Source organism: Piliocolobus tephrosceles, chromosome 14 (assembly GCF_002776525.5).
Source record: "Piliocolobus tephrosceles isolate RC106 chromosome 14, ASM277652v3, whole genome shotgun sequence".
NCBI lineage: Eukaryota > Metazoa > Chordata > Mammalia > Primates > Cercopithecidae > Piliocolobus > Piliocolobus tephrosceles.
The window spans coordinates 75,790,513-75,805,981 of NC_045447.1; the positions used below are offsets into that span (position 1 = coordinate 75,790,513).

The window sequence follows — 15,469 nt, forward strand, 5'->3', positions numbered from 1 at the left end:
TATTTCCCACTCTTCATGCAGAAATGTGGCCAATATGAGAGGGGATACAGAACTGAATGATGCAACTTAATGATTCATTTTCCATTTAAGAAGGTCCTATTTAAATGCAATGCTTCAAAATAAAAATGATTCCAATGTTTACCTCTAAGAGACAATAGTTCCAAGCATTTCCCACAACCTGATTTGGAATTTAGTTGAATTCAGGAAAAATAATGAAACTAGTTGGCCATATATCCAACAGTGAGGGCCTGCCTATATAGCAAACATCACCAGCTCTGGACACAAGACTGCCTAAGTTTGTCACAGATCCACCTTTTGATTGTTGTATGACCTTTGGTCAAGTTACTTAACCTTTTTGCGCCACTGACATTCATCCATAAGATGGGGATAATATTTGTTGTTGGTAGAATTCAATGAATACACATAATACATACAAGTGACTAGTACAAAGTACAACATAAGTATTCAATGAATGATATTTATATGGCTGTGAACTTAGGCGTGAAAAGACTGACTGGATCACATTAAAACTTTTCTCTGATGAAAACAGTGTGTTTTTCGAGGGGGTGTGGTGGGGATCAGGGGCTTGCTCTGTCACCCAGGCTAAAGTGCAGTGGAATGATCATGGCTCACTACAGCCTCAATCTCCTGGGCTGAAGCAATCCTCCCACCTCAGCCACCCAAGTAGCTGGGACTAGAGGCATACACTGGCATACCCTGCTAATTTCACTTTATGAGAGACAGGGTCTTATAATGTTGCCCAGGCTGGTCCAGAATTCCTGTGCTCAAGTAATCCTCCTACCTTGGCCTCCCACAGGGATTACAGGTACAAGCCACCGTGCGGGGCCTAGCAGTATAGAGAAAAGAACAATGTTTTGAAACATTCTTATGTCTGTGAAATAAGTAGCACTGATTAGACTAAAACTGAACATAGAACAGAAACTACAGACAAAATGGTCACTAGGTGACTATTTTAAATTTTTTTCCTATTAAACTTAAAAAACAAACCAACAAACAAAAAAACTGGCCAGGCACGGTGGCTCGGCGTGTAATCTCAGCACTTTGGGAGGCCAAGGCAGGCAGATCACGAGGTAAGGAGATTGAGACCATCCTGGCTAACACGGTGAAACTCTGTCTCTACTGAAAATATTTTAAAAATTAGCCAGGCATGGTGGTGGGTGCCTGTAGTCCCAGCTACTCGGGAGGCTGAGGCAGGAGGAAGGCGTGAACCTGGGAGGCGGAGCTTGCAGTGAGCCGAGATCGCGCCACTGCACTCCAGCCTGGGCGACAGAGCGAGACTCAATCTCAAAAAAAACAAACAAACTGAGGGCTGGGCACAGTGGCTCATGCCTGTAATCCCAGCACTTCGGGCAGCCAAGGCAGGCAGATCATGAGATCAGGAGATCAAGACCATCCTGGCTAACATGGTGAAACCCCGTCTCTACTAAAAACACAAAAACAAAATTAGCCGGGCGTGGTGGCAGGTGCCTGTAGTCCCAGCTACTTGGGAGGCTGAGGTGGTAGAATGGTGTGAATTCAGGAGGTGGAGCTTGCATTGAGCCAAGATTGTGCCACTGCATTCTAGCCTGGGCAACAGAGCAAGACTCCATCTCAAAAAAAAAAAAGCAAAAAAACAAAAAACAAACAAAAAAACTGGGGAAGAAATCTGTTCTGAGTGCTTAAGATTTCATTCTGGTTCTCATTTACAGTGCAAAGTAAAAAAAATGTTTCAATAGAGATACACAATGAAAAACTCCAGAAATACAGGATCCCTTAAAACTGGTAACATAAGCCAGACAAGTGTAAAAAAGTAAAGCAAAATGAGCTGTTTTTCTGATCATAAAATATTTATTAAGGTATACTTTAGGGAATATAGTGAATATAAAATTTAGGATCACAATATGAAGCAATTTCAAATCCTCTCAAAGGTCAGCACAGCCCTCAAAACTCTGCAGATGTAAAACCACTGGTGAGACACTAAAAGCAGTTCGACTAGTACAGAAGTGGATTTTCATGAACATTTACAACTAGAGCATGAATACCTCTTTTAAGTGCAAAACCACACCACATTACACTAATGCAGCAACAATGCATTCATTATTGTTCTCATTAGTCATTAGTAGTCAACTTGCATCAAACACCAGAAAAAAGCACAATGGAGTTCACAAAGTGGGCTAGAAAAATGAACCTGTCCTTGCAAAACACACATTGTAATGGAAGAAGAGACGTTAAAAAACTATATGCACACTATAGAAGCTGTGTTCATTCCAAGGATCTCAAGTGTCATTTCTTTTCTGTAAAATCAAATTACAAGAACCAGGCACAACTAATATTTGGGAGGCAGTGTGTAGCTAAAATTTCATTTAACTAGTTATTCAATGATTTTTAAAATCCCCATAAATCTTTTCTGTCCTGAGGTAGTTGCAAAATAAATCATAACTTGGATATCAACTAGAGCTGAGGCTTTGACTTTTTACTCATTAAAACTAGTTGTTACAGGAACTACCTTTAGATATTTAAAAGACAGTTGAGAAATGGGCCTCTTACTACACACACAAGATGATGGCTATGTGGGAAAGAGGATTAGCTGCTTCAGAACGTGAGAGATACAGTCCACCATTTCTTCCACCCTCCCCGCCCATTTTAGATTCTTTATTGTCCAAAAAGCCACCATGAACAACACAGTGAAAGCAGACAGATCATCGTCCTTTGCTGTAGCCAGGGAAGAAAAGGTCAAGTAGAGTCTGCAGAATCTCATTGGGAATCATGATGTAATTCTGGCCAAGATCATGTCGGCAAGCAGGGCAGGAGAAAACCTGTGCCTTAAAGGAGCGCTGTAGGCAATCCTATGGTAAAAACAAAAACATCCAATTTAATCTGAGCATAAAGCATGTAAGTACTCAGCAACTTACGCTTTTAAATATGAACCAGAAACTGGTAATGAGGGAAATGTACAGAATGAACAAACATAAAGGCTTGAATCTGCACTATGGAAAAGCCTACAGTCATGGCTTTAGTTTCATCTCTGGCAGATATTCTCAGACTTCAGGTAAATTATTTATTTAATTTGTGCGTCAGTTTCCTGGTCTACAAAAATGATGGAGTTAGAGACTACATATGGTTCTCACTAGCCTAACCTTTCAGGTTAGATTTTAACCCTGTTCGTTCCAAACAGAGCCCTGGGGGAGGCGGGGGGAGAATCAGGATTCCCTTGCTTAGAAATGAATTTTATATTTTACCAAATCACTTAACATATGGTGAGTCTTCCAAAAATATACTTAGCAACCAAGCATGGTGGCTCATACCTGTTATCCCAGCACTCTGGGAGGCTGAGGAAGGTGGATCACCTTAGGTCAGGAGTTCAAGACTAGCCTGGCCAACATGGTGAAACCCTGTCTCTACTAAAAAACACAAAAATTAGCTGGGCAGGGTGGTGCATGCTTGTACTCCCAGTTACTCCGAAGGCTGAGACATGAGAATTGCTTGAACTGGGGAGGTAGAGGTTACAGTGAGCCAAAATCGCATTGCTGCACTCTAGCCTGAACGACAGAGCGAGATTCTGTCTCAAAAAAAACAAAACAAAAACAAAAACAAAAAATACACACATACACACACATATACATATATATACATTTAGCAGTACTAAATACATTAAATATATAGTTAACTCAAGATCAGGCACAAATTCATATGTAGATTTGTTTCCATTTTATAAAAGAAACTGAAGTTCTGAAGTTAGGGAAACATAATCACCACTGGGTAGAGCAAGATTCAAACCTTGGCTTGACTAAAACACAAACTTTCCTTTTACACCACACTGAAAACACAATATTCAATTCATCTGGGCATGATGCTAGATATAAACTGTTTTATAGCATTTATTAATGGAAACACTCCACCAGTTTGCACTATAATATATAAAACATACAAGTTATTACACAGACAAGAGCAATGACCTCTTACCTTCTTTCTCATTTCAGCCCCACCTCAAAATTCCAAACATGACAGAATACCTCAAATAATATATATCTGAATTATCATTACTATCTAATTAAAACATGAATTTACCACCAAGACGTAACTAAATGCTTCTTAACTAGAAGGTTCCACAACTATCCTGCTTCATGGAAAATGTTTCTTATTCTTAGCATGCTAAAAACAGGTATAGAGATTAGTGTGCCTTCATGCCTAACAGGGAAAATGACGAAGGAATTCCACTTACTTTACAAACATTGTGGAAGCACTCAGTTGTCACAGGCTGGTAAACTAGCTCCTGGCAGCAAACACACATAAAAGATTGTTCCAATTTTTTCAGAAAATTCTACAATAGTATCCAAGGATAAGGAAAGAAAAGTTAGCAGTTCATAAAATTCATCTATTGTGTATTTCAAAACAGCTAGTAGAGAATGATTCAAATGTTCCCAGTATAAGGAAAAGATAAATACTTATAGTGATGAACATTCCAATTACCTTGATTTGATTATCACGTTATATGAATATATCAAAATTTCACATGTATCCCAAAATATATCCATCTATTATTTAGCAATAAAAATGTTTCAGTCACATTTAATGTCTTCTATTTAAAGAAATCAAGTAGTCATGATTGTAACTACCTGAAAAAAGCAAACTTATATAAAGAAATCCCATTCCACACACGTTAGTTTTAAATCATAGTATTAGGTACGAAAAGTTGCAAAGTCAACATATGATGTTAAAAAGTCAATGTCCCTCTAAACGTCACATTCCAGGGATAAACTATTTTTCACTTAAAAAAATCACAGGCAGCTTGTCTCAAGGTCATTACATACTGACTGCCTTTTTTCAAAAAGCTGTTCTACACAGTATTCCAGTGTATGAACATGTATTATCTATTCAATCTTCTGCTGTCATAAAACTTGAGTATTTGTCTTTTGGAGCTTGAAAACAAAAAACAAAAAACACTAGGAAACAATACTCTCTAGTATCTAATACCACACACAAAACATTTATTTTCCTAGGATTATTCTGTGATATTTTACCTCAATCCTAAAATCCCATACCTTCCTGATGCTAATGTTTACTTACAGTAGGACGAAATTATAAAAAGTAGAGACACCTAAAGTAAACATGATCAAATGGATACCCTATATTCTTCAAAAGCCATTACTGGCTCCATTTCATCCTGGCTGTTTGTTTTTTTAAGCTAGAAGTATTTTTTTTTGCTAAATAGTCATAAGGATAATCCTTCAGTTATTTTAGGTAGTAAGGGAGTGCATTTCATATTTATTTTTTATATTAACAGAAAAAGTAAGGCCGAGCACGGTGGTTCACGCTTGTGATCCCAGTACTTTGGGAGACCAAAGCGGGTGGATCATTTGAGGTCAGGAGTTCTAGACCAACCTGGCCAACATGGCAAAACCCGTCCGTCGCTAGAAAAAAACACAAGAAATTAGCCGGGAGCGGTGGCAGGTGCCTCCAATCCCAGCTACCTGGGAGGCTGAGGCAGGTGAATCACTTGAACCCAGGAGGTGGAGGCTGCAGTGAGCTGAGATCATGCAACTGTACTCCAGCCTGGGCGACAGACCACGACCTCGTCTCAAAAAACAAACAAACAAAAACCTTACAAGTTTCAAATTTAAAAATCAAATGCCACATTTCAAAAGATGTCTCATATTAACTGATTTATGAACATGGATCATTAAAGTCAAATGCATTATGGACAAAGTATTACAAACACATTTTTAAAACATGGCAATTATGGGGAGATGCTGAAAACTTTATACCAGGTACTCTCTCCCTAACAAACTCCTTTGTTAATGACCAATATTTAACCTGGTACTTCCATAGTTCCTATAATATGGGTATATATAATACAGGTTTTTTGAGTTACAGGTAGCTACAATGTGCTAGGGACTCATCAACAGTGGTAATAAAAAGGCAGTCTGTGCTCTCCTGGAACTTATGTTCCTACAGGAGAATAAACAAACAAAAAACAGTTTCAGATAGTAATAACTGATGAAACAGAGCAAACTGACTCACACCTATAAACCCAGCTACTTGGGAGGCTGAAGCGGGAGGACTACCTGAGGTCAGGTGTTCAAGATCAGTCTGGGCAACATAGTAACCCCATCTGTGTGGATTTTTTTAAAGTAAATTTTAAAAAGAACTGCTATTTTAGAAAGGGAGGTTTGTGAAGACCTCTCTGAGGAGTATCTATTTATATAGACTTAAAGGATATGAAAGAGTGAGACACATGAAAAGAGAATTCCAGTCAGATAAACAGTACGTATCTAAAGGCCCAGGGGCATCAAGATGTTGAGGGTGTATAAATAAAACGGTGACCACTGCAGTCAAGCAATCTGGGCACAAGAGTAGAAAGAGGAGACTACAGATGTAGGTAGGGCTCCAGATCACAGGGACTTTGGAATGAGTTTGGACATAAATATATATTCAAATATGTATTTATTTAAAGTTACTGTTGGCTAACACCTGTTTTTTCTGGCTTAATAAATGTGTTCCTGGCCTATCTGAAGAGAATGGGCATGAAACTTGTCCAGGGCAATAGTACATAACGTCCAGAGTAATCACTAGCAGCAAGGTCACAATAATATGACCTAGGCAGGTCAGATTCTGTCACCAGTGGGATACCACCCATAGAGAAGACAACTTTCACAAGTACTCAGGTGGCTTTTTCCTCCACCTGTAATTGCTTCTTTCCCACCTACAGTGGGAACTCACCTCAGTTATCACTAACAAGCAGTATCTTTCCAAACCAGAGAATAATTAGGCTGATTAACAACTGCTTCCTGTATCTTAATTTCCTGTAAGTGAAAATGAGTGTGACCTAACAAAGGCTCTCCTTATGCCTGGGTGTCTTGGCTAAAATACAAGTAACACTTCTCAAAGTGTAACCACTTTCCTCTGTCCTGTAAGCATGTAAGCCTCATTTTGCCAAGGATAACTCTATGTATCACATTTACAGACAAAGGAAATAACAACTCCAATATAAATCCAAATGATATTTGGTAAATTTCAGCATTTCTAAAAGTTTAAAAATCATATTTAAAAAATTCTTCCTTAATAATAATGACTATCTCTCACTAAGGAAACGCTGTAGAGTTTTTGTGTTGCTGCTTTAAGTCTAGATAGAAAGACATACAGACACAGGGGCACATCAACACTTTGGAGAGAAAGAAAATAGAAAAGTAATTGTATTATAAATGACAAGGGGTCAACATTCAAAACAAGATTCAAATTTATAAGTAAAATTAAAGACACAATAAGCGAGTAAAGAATGAAGAGACATTCATATTTGAAGCCTCCAACTTTAGGGATTTGATAAGAAAGGCTTGCTTGCAAAACACAGCTTAACACAAAAGCCACACGTTAATTAACTATGTGATTTGTTTTTACTTTAAAATTATGTGATTAAGAAAAAATGAAAAAATTAAAAACATAAAATACTTAATAGATAATCTGGTTAATTTTACCGCTTAGTTTAACATGTAGGTTTTGAAAATTGCGCTGAACTGCTTAAGACTTACGCTGTTAAGTAACCTTGAACTGTAACAAAAACTTTTGTGGCGATTTTTAGATTAAACTGACCATGTTTCACAACTGAAAATTCTTCTGAGAACAGTACCTCCAAGTAAAGTAAGCTTGGACATAGAGAAGTCAAAATCCAGCATCTAAGAGGTTTAAAGTAAATTTAGGAGCATGTGTATGTGTTGCCTCAGATTATTTCTGAAAGGTAGTGGCACTGGATGAGAAAATCAGATAAAAGGATGAAGTTTTGACTGACACATGAAAAACATACTTCATGAGACAATTATTTATCATTTGTTAATATCAGAATGTTATTATTTAAAAAAATCTTCACATACTGGTCCTTCCACAAGATGTGCAAGCACTTCATCCCACAGTTTCTGGTTTTGACAGTCTTCTCTGATGAGATGTTGCTGCTGAGGAGTTAGTTGAAAAGCCTCAATTGCTTCTGCTGAATCTGATGCTTTGTATACTTTGGAGGCGCTTGGACAGTCATCTAGATTTATTTTAAAAATGTATCAGCAGACTTACAAGTGGTTCTAAGCAGAACTATGAAACAAAAGAGTTAACTGGCACAAGTAATGTTTAGCAGAAAGATAACCAACATAAAACAGCATCTAATTTCCCCTAAAATTTAGGATACTGTTATTTCCTGCTATTTGGCTCTGACACTATTAAAATAAACAAATGATCCATCTTCTACCACCGCCCTCCCCCAGCCAAATCCTTTGCTTTCATTTCTTGTCTCTCAATTTATTTTCTTAATATTTCTCTTTATTAAAAAGTATGTTGGCCGGATGCGGTGCCTTCCGCCTGAAATCCCAGCACTTTAGGAGACTGAGGTGGGAGGATCCCTTCAGGCCAGGAGTTCTAGACCAGCTTGGGCGACATGGAGAAACTCCATGTTCTAATACAAAAATTAGGAAAAAAAACCCTGGCTAATACAAAAATTAGCCAGGTGTGGTGGTGTACAGCCATGGGCTACTCTGGGGGTTTAGGCAGGTGGATCGCTTGAGCCCAGGAGGTCAAGGTTACAGTGAACCAAGATCTTTCCACTGCACTCCAGCCTGGGTGACAAGAGTGACACCCTGTCTCCCAAAAAAACAAAAACGAAAACAAAAAAAGGATCTTATTATTTATATTTTGCAATGATTACCTACCATCTGAAATCGGCCTTTTTGTGGTTCCACTGGGCTGCTTCTTTGACTGTCCTTTAGTCTTCTTCCCTTCTTTATCTGAAGGGTAACCTGCTGGATACTGATGGGGGAAGGAGGCAGAGTACAATGTAGATTTAAGCTTCACAGAGAAGGGGAGTTTAGATCCTGGTGAGAAATTACAAGGGAGGGGAGGACTACACTTTCCCCAAACTGAAAAACTTTACATAAAAGAAATAGACATTTAGAAGAAAAGAATTCGAAGCACAGATAACTATTAAAATCCCAATTTCAGTGTAAAATCACATAGCTGTGACTACTAAGAGATTCCATTTTATAATACACTGATCTTAAGTTTCAGAGCTAAGAAAGGTAAGTCTTCAGGAAATGTGATTAGATTTCTTTAAAGTGTAAGGAAAGTAGAATACAGATATGAAGGTAAATGAGAACCAATCACAGAGCACAACAGATAGAAAGCAAATAGATTGGATCATAGTAAATTGTGGAGTTGATCTAAAAAAATATCAAAAACATTAAGGGTCAAACTTCTCATCTCCTTAAGTTAGGAGGAGGAGCTTTTAGAAAACCTAAAGCAACTAAATTACTAAATCTTCCATCAGCTAAGAGTTAGACTTGAAGTAATACATTCTATCTATTATCCTTATGTTTCAATGGCTACCTTCTTTGAGGGGGTGGGTGGGGTGGCAGGAGCATGCTTTGTAGTAACAGTCATGCCTAAAGCACTGTTATGTTTCAGGTCTCAATGACTAGAACTCATCATAGCAGATGGGCTCACATGCTTCTGCTCACAATTTCAAATCTAACCTATCTAGAACAATGGTCTCAACAGGGACATCTGAAAAATCTTCTGAAAGTAAATTTGACGAAGTTTTTTTTATATTAAAAAGAATTATTTTAGTAGTTGTTTTAGCAGCTGATGGTCTTATTTTCAACAATCAATTCTATAAGTTTAAAAAGACAACAAAAACAGAAACAGACTTGCACTAGAAGACACACACTCACCTGCGTGGGTGGTCAGACACTTGCCCATAGTTCAGTCCCTACACATGCAGTGTGGGCAGAGCCAGGGGAAATGATAAAGCTGGCAGTTTTTATGGGAAGCACAACAATGGGGAATGATGGGAGATGAACTTAAACCATGCACTGAAGTCAGTGTCAGGGACAAATTCTAGGGTATACAGGCAGTGAAGGGGAAATGCAGCCATACCATCCACTATGCATACAAAATCAACGAAGTCTTTATGGGTTAACAGCAGAGCATGGGCAAAGGGGAAAAAAGGCAAAGCACTAAAGGTGATGGCAGAGCAGGGAAGCAGCTTTGCGGGGGAAGAAAGAAAAGGGGTGAGGAAAAGTGAGAAAGGGAGAAAGCAGACCACTCTTATAAAGTCACCTCCCACCCTTCCCCTACCAGACAGACATCCCCTGTGCCCTCTAGGATAAATGTGCTTTTCCAGGGCCTCCTATATCTACATTTTATGAATCCCTTTCTCTCACACTTCAAGTCATTTCCAAATTGATTTGGAAATATTTTACTTTTAATTAACAAGTCCAGCTTTTCCCAAGCACAACCCTTGGTCCTAGGGCAGTCTGACATCTAGGATACTACTTTTTCTCTTCTTTTCCTCTATTTGCATGATCTTATTCCTCACCCCTTATAGTCCACCAATCAATTGCTGTGGGTTATATCCAGTGTTAAGGCATGTAGATAGTGGAGGTATATATTTTTATGAACACATAGGTAGCTAGACAAATGTAATCTAACCTGTAAACGTAGACATAATCTCCTTGACCGTTCTATTCCTTCAGAGGTCCAAGGAGCAGGTTCAACATCGTCTCTTCTTAAAAGATAGCGCCAAACCAAGAATCCATGGCTTGATGAAATCTCTGGCCAGTATTTCACCACCTAAATTATAATATTTCAGTGCCAGTTTGAGATTTAAAATTTAGGCTTATTCATCACATTAGTGGTATCAAAATAATCTTTGCCAGAATTAAATGCAACTTCTGAATATATTGCTTTGCTGTAAGGATAGTAAGTCAAGAATATTCGCTAAAACAGTTTTGACCTTAATTCCTACCACAGTACTTCCCATATGAGTACAGACTGCTATAAAGTTAATAGTAACAAGATTATGCTAATTAATAGAATTTTGTATAGTAAAGATGGCAGCAAATGCCTCTTTTTAAACAAAGAATGCAAATCTATTATTATAATGTGCTCTGCTTTGAAAATCAATTACAACTAAAATTATTCTAAAAAGATATATAAAAATCAAGTTATACAACAGCCAGTTACTTAAATGGCTTTATTACAGAGAACATACATTTAAAAAAAAAAAATCTTAACCCAAAATATAACTCTGCCCTTAGGAACTCGAAATAAGCCTTAAAAGTAAAGTGCTGAAATTAGGAGTTTGCTTTATGTATCTGTTAAATTTCCAGAAAAAGTAGCAATATAAGATGGCTACTGTTTCCTCGAGCCCACCCACAGTAGGCCCTTGTAACAACCCTGCCTTGAAAGCCCAGGAAGAATGACAAACAAGATGTCATGCCAGATAGAGCACCTTATAAATGCCATCATATCTGTTGCCTTCTTCAGGAGCATATTTGCTGATCTTCCTCCCTTTAAAACTGCGTATCACTCTGACTGGCTTACCAGCTCTCCAATTCCGAGACTCTGCTCCAATTTTATCATCCAATGGAGCATCACAGTTTAGGGCCAATGCCCTAAAAAACAACAAAAAGGTCTTTATACCACGTAATTTTTCTTTAAGTATACAATCGAGTCATTAGCTCAATTAAAAGGTGAATTATACCTTACCTGATGGTTAAGATTCTATGATTCTTTCCATATTATTCCAGATAATAGGATTATGCTTTCCCCCACCAGCAGAGAAGACAAATCAGTTTTCTGATGTCACCCCCAAGCCAGGGGATTGGTTCTCAGATAGCCTGTAGGGTTCTTCTGAAAGTAATAACATCTGTGCCACGTATAATAGAAAACAACTAGAAATACATGGAATTTTTCTTTAAATAACGTTTGTTGGGGGAAGGGAGAACGTTGGAAAACTAAAGCAAATGATTGTTTTAATAGTGATCTTTGATAAAGGTGTGAGGTAAATTGCTGGAATAATGTAGAAAGAAATCCAGAAATATAAATTTGTCAGCAAGGTACAAATGACCTTCCCAGGTCTACTTTCCACATTCCAGACAACAGAGAATCCTTAAAGTTTAAAAGATATTAAGAACAAGTGCTGTATGAGAATATTCTTTAAAGGCCTCCATAAAAAGATAAATTTCAATAAGCCTAAAGCATCCAAATGTCTGTGCTAATGACAACGAAGATTTCTGGCTGCTTGAGATCACTACATTTTACTGATAATACATGGTCAAAGAGGAACACTGAATTGGAAGCAGCACCTGACTTAGCTGGAACTTAGTATGTACATTCATCACCTAACAATAGTAAATCAATGAACTTATTAGATGTCAGAAGACCTTTCTCTTGGGAGAACCTAGTTGTACCAAAATCTGTATTTAAATTATTTTTAGTATTTTTAAGTAACAATTTTAGAATCAGTTTAAAATTAGCATTTTCCTCTAGGACACCTATGTCTTAAGTGAAAAGAAAACACTGAGAACACTTAAGGTTTAAAAAACAAACAAAAAACAGAATTATACCCAATCTGGTGAAAGCAGATATGACATAAAATACGTCTTCAGGGTTTAATTCTTTTTATGCAGGCTCAAGTTAAAAAATAGACTCCAAGAATATGACTAACCTATTGAAAAGAAATGTCTTGACTATAGTTGTATTTTTAGTGAGTAAATAAACTTAAAAGTATTTTGTTTTAAAAATAACTTATATAGTAGCTGTGGTCAAAGAGTTGAAGCTTACCAAGTTACCTTTTTTTTTTTTTTTAAACTAAAAGGAAGATGCATTAAAATTCTGGGAGGTAGAAAAAAATACAGCCATCGACTCTAGGGCTAGTATTATGTCTCACTTACAGAATATCTATTGACATATTACACATATTTTATCTTAAAGAGCTAGAGTAAGTATTACCTTCGTGTCACTGAATGGAATGCTTTAGTGCTCACAGATACCTTCAGTCATAATTACTGCCACCACTAACTGGCACTGTCAACTCACTTCTGACTTCAGATAATTAGGCTATTCAAGTATATGAAAAGAGTCCAAGAGGATGAAACTAGGCAATACAGCAACAGAGCTCCTCCATTAATCTATCTGCAGCTCAACCAGTCAGGTGCCTCTGACTGCCCTGATAAAAGATGCCCAGGTTACTTTGCTGCCCTCTTCAGGTTCTTAAAGTTGGAAGAGCTGGGATGAAATAGGAATAAACTCAGAAGTAAGAAGGTGTTGAACTACCTCCTAGCAAGCAAAAATGAATTGAATCATACACTACTGGGAAAAGAGTATACTATGGGTCAGAGCAAAGGGTCTCTCACCTCAGTTTTCATGTTTGTAAGACATACAGGTACCTTTGCCCAAGCACTTTTACAATCACAAGGCATATTCACAACTTAATGTATAAACTGACAGAAGGGATGCTTAAGTCTCTCTGATAATTCAACCCTAAATTGTTTTCAGTTGATACTTCATTTTCACTATCTCCTCTTTATAGCAAACATTTTTACTGTTTGTGAATTAACTTCTTTTTTTTTTTTTTTTTTTTGAGGCGGAGTCTCGTTCTGTCGCCCGGACTGGAGTGCAGTGGCCAGATCTCAGCTCACTGCAAGCTCCACCTCCCAGGTTTACGCCATTCTCCTGCCTCAGCCTCCGGAGTAGCTGGGACTACAGGCGCCCGCCACCTCGCCCGGCTAGTTTTTGTGTTTTTAGTAGAGACGGGGTTTCACCGTGTTAGCCAGGATGGTCTCGATCTCCTGACCTCGTGATCCGCCCGTCTCGGCCTCCCAAAGTGCTGGGATTACAGGCTTGAGCCACCGCGCCCGGCCGTGAATTAACTTCTAATGAGACTGTAGCGGTACTTATTAGATTGTCCAAAAGCGTGAAAGGAATCTAACATGTACATTACAACAGTGGGTGGTTATGAAGGAAGTTCCTTTCAAGCAAAACTATCAATTATTAAAGGGAAAAATAATTTTCAGATTTGACAACTTGAAAGAGTCCTTTTGTAAATTTGAGATACATTTTCATTGACAAAAACACATCCAAATATTTATTTTAAGACATTCTTCTTGAAGGACTGCTTTCTTGCTAGAAAAGAACAGCTAAGCTCCTGTCTCAAGAATGTTTTCACCAGCAAATCTGACCTGTCTCCTCTGCTGGTTTAGTAAAAATAATCCTACTGTCAGAAACAATATAGAACACATAAAAACAGAGATTCTATGTAAGTTGATCCACATGAAAGTCTTGAAATCATATTGATATATTCTTTACATCACACACTAATCAGAAATTAAGGGGACACTACTTGAAACTGAGTGATTTAGACTCAAAGTGAAAAACACTCATTTTTACTCAATCCACAAAATACCCTTAAATAATAGGATATAAAAACTGTTAACTTTATGAAATGTTCACAAAAATTTCAGTATGACAAACTATAATGTGATTTTTGCTATCTGGTGGTCTGGGTTACTTATTAATATTGTTATTAGCATGCATTTATAAAATAAAACATTTTTGAAATTAATAAATTTTCTGTACACATGGGAGCTGAGATGTCATTAGTATTTCTATAGAATAAAGGTCAGCACACGGTGGCTCTTTTGTAATGTCTTAAGGGGATTTAGTTAGAAAAGATCACTTTTGTAACTAAATGAAAATTCCCTTTAACAACTCTTAGAAGATATCTTATTAGCAGACATCCTAAAAGTACATTCAGTACAGACTTGATTAAGTTACCTTATGCTTCATTTATGTACATAAATGTGGCTCTCAAACATAACTTTATTTCACGTTACTAAGTTTACTCTAAAAAGGAGTTTGTCACTTTTAGCTTTGACCAATGGGGCAGTAGACAAGCCACCTTATTCTCAATTTCGCTTAAATTATACAGGCTCCTTTCCTTCAAAGTTGTGAACTTTTTCAAATGCATACCACATGTATTCAGTAAGACTAGAAGTTATGGCATTTAAAAAACAATACTATAAAGATATGTTAGGATGCTGATAAACAATTACGTAATCAGGCACTGGAATTTTAATTTCAGATCTTTAACTCCCAGTTTGAGATTCTCCTCTGCAATAAAGTTACAATTTACAGTCCTATGATGAAACTTCTATTCAATGTTCAAATTCTAAACAGTGTTTACAGTAGTACCTGTTCATGTTTGTTAATGTTTGATCAGCTGAAGGTGCGCCAATTCTTTTATTACCAGCAAGATTTTTACCACCGCTTCCAGTGTATGTGAACTCATCACCTCGGTCCTGTCAGAGAAGATTTTCTTTATTAAGAAAGCTAAACCCAAGTATAATTTCACCAATGCTTATTTCAGAGTCAAAACATTTCATTAGGATGTTATGAGTTGACATTTTCTCTTGAGGCATCTCCCAAAATAATGCAAAATTTAAATGAGATCTTGTGTGTAGTATACCTTCAAGTTACATAACTTGACCTAACACTTTCACTTTAAATTATACTTTCCTACATCTCCAAATATGGTTAGACTCATGCTATATATGTAGTAAAATAATCAATAGAATGTTACAAACAAAGTAAGGTCTTATGGGTTTAAATATTATATTTTATTCAATTCAATGTTAAAACTTAACAATACTAG

The 15,469-nt window shown here is 37.2% G+C and overlaps 1 protein-coding gene across 3 annotated transcripts in view; it reads right to left on the reverse strand.

Annotated features, from left to right (window-relative positions):
* Positions 1–1,828: 1,828 nt before the first annotated feature.
* Positions 1,829–15,469, reverse strand: part of UHRF2 (ubiquitin like with PHD and ring finger domains 2) — a 98,855-nt gene continuing 85,214 nt past the window's right edge. For 2 of the 3 annotated variants that reach the window (XM_023213154.2, XM_023213153.2), the window contains 7 exons: positions 15,010–15,116; positions 11,267–11,429; positions 10,465–10,605; positions 8,688–8,784; positions 7,866–8,023; positions 4,223–4,321; positions 1,829–2,846 (listed from right to left, as the gene is read on the reverse strand). In XM_023213154.2, coding sequence (XP_023068922.1) covers positions 2,700–2,846; positions 4,223–4,321; positions 7,866–8,023; positions 8,688–8,784; positions 10,465–10,605; positions 11,267–11,429; positions 15,010–15,116 — 912 coding nt within the window. In that variant the 3' untranslated portion in view covers positions 1,829–2,699. Of the gene's footprint in view, positions 2,847–4,222; positions 4,322–7,865; positions 8,077–8,687; positions 8,785–10,464; positions 10,606–11,266; positions 11,430–15,009; positions 15,117–15,469 lie in introns of those variants that run through there. The other variant, XM_023213155.2, reaches the window with a different exon arrangement.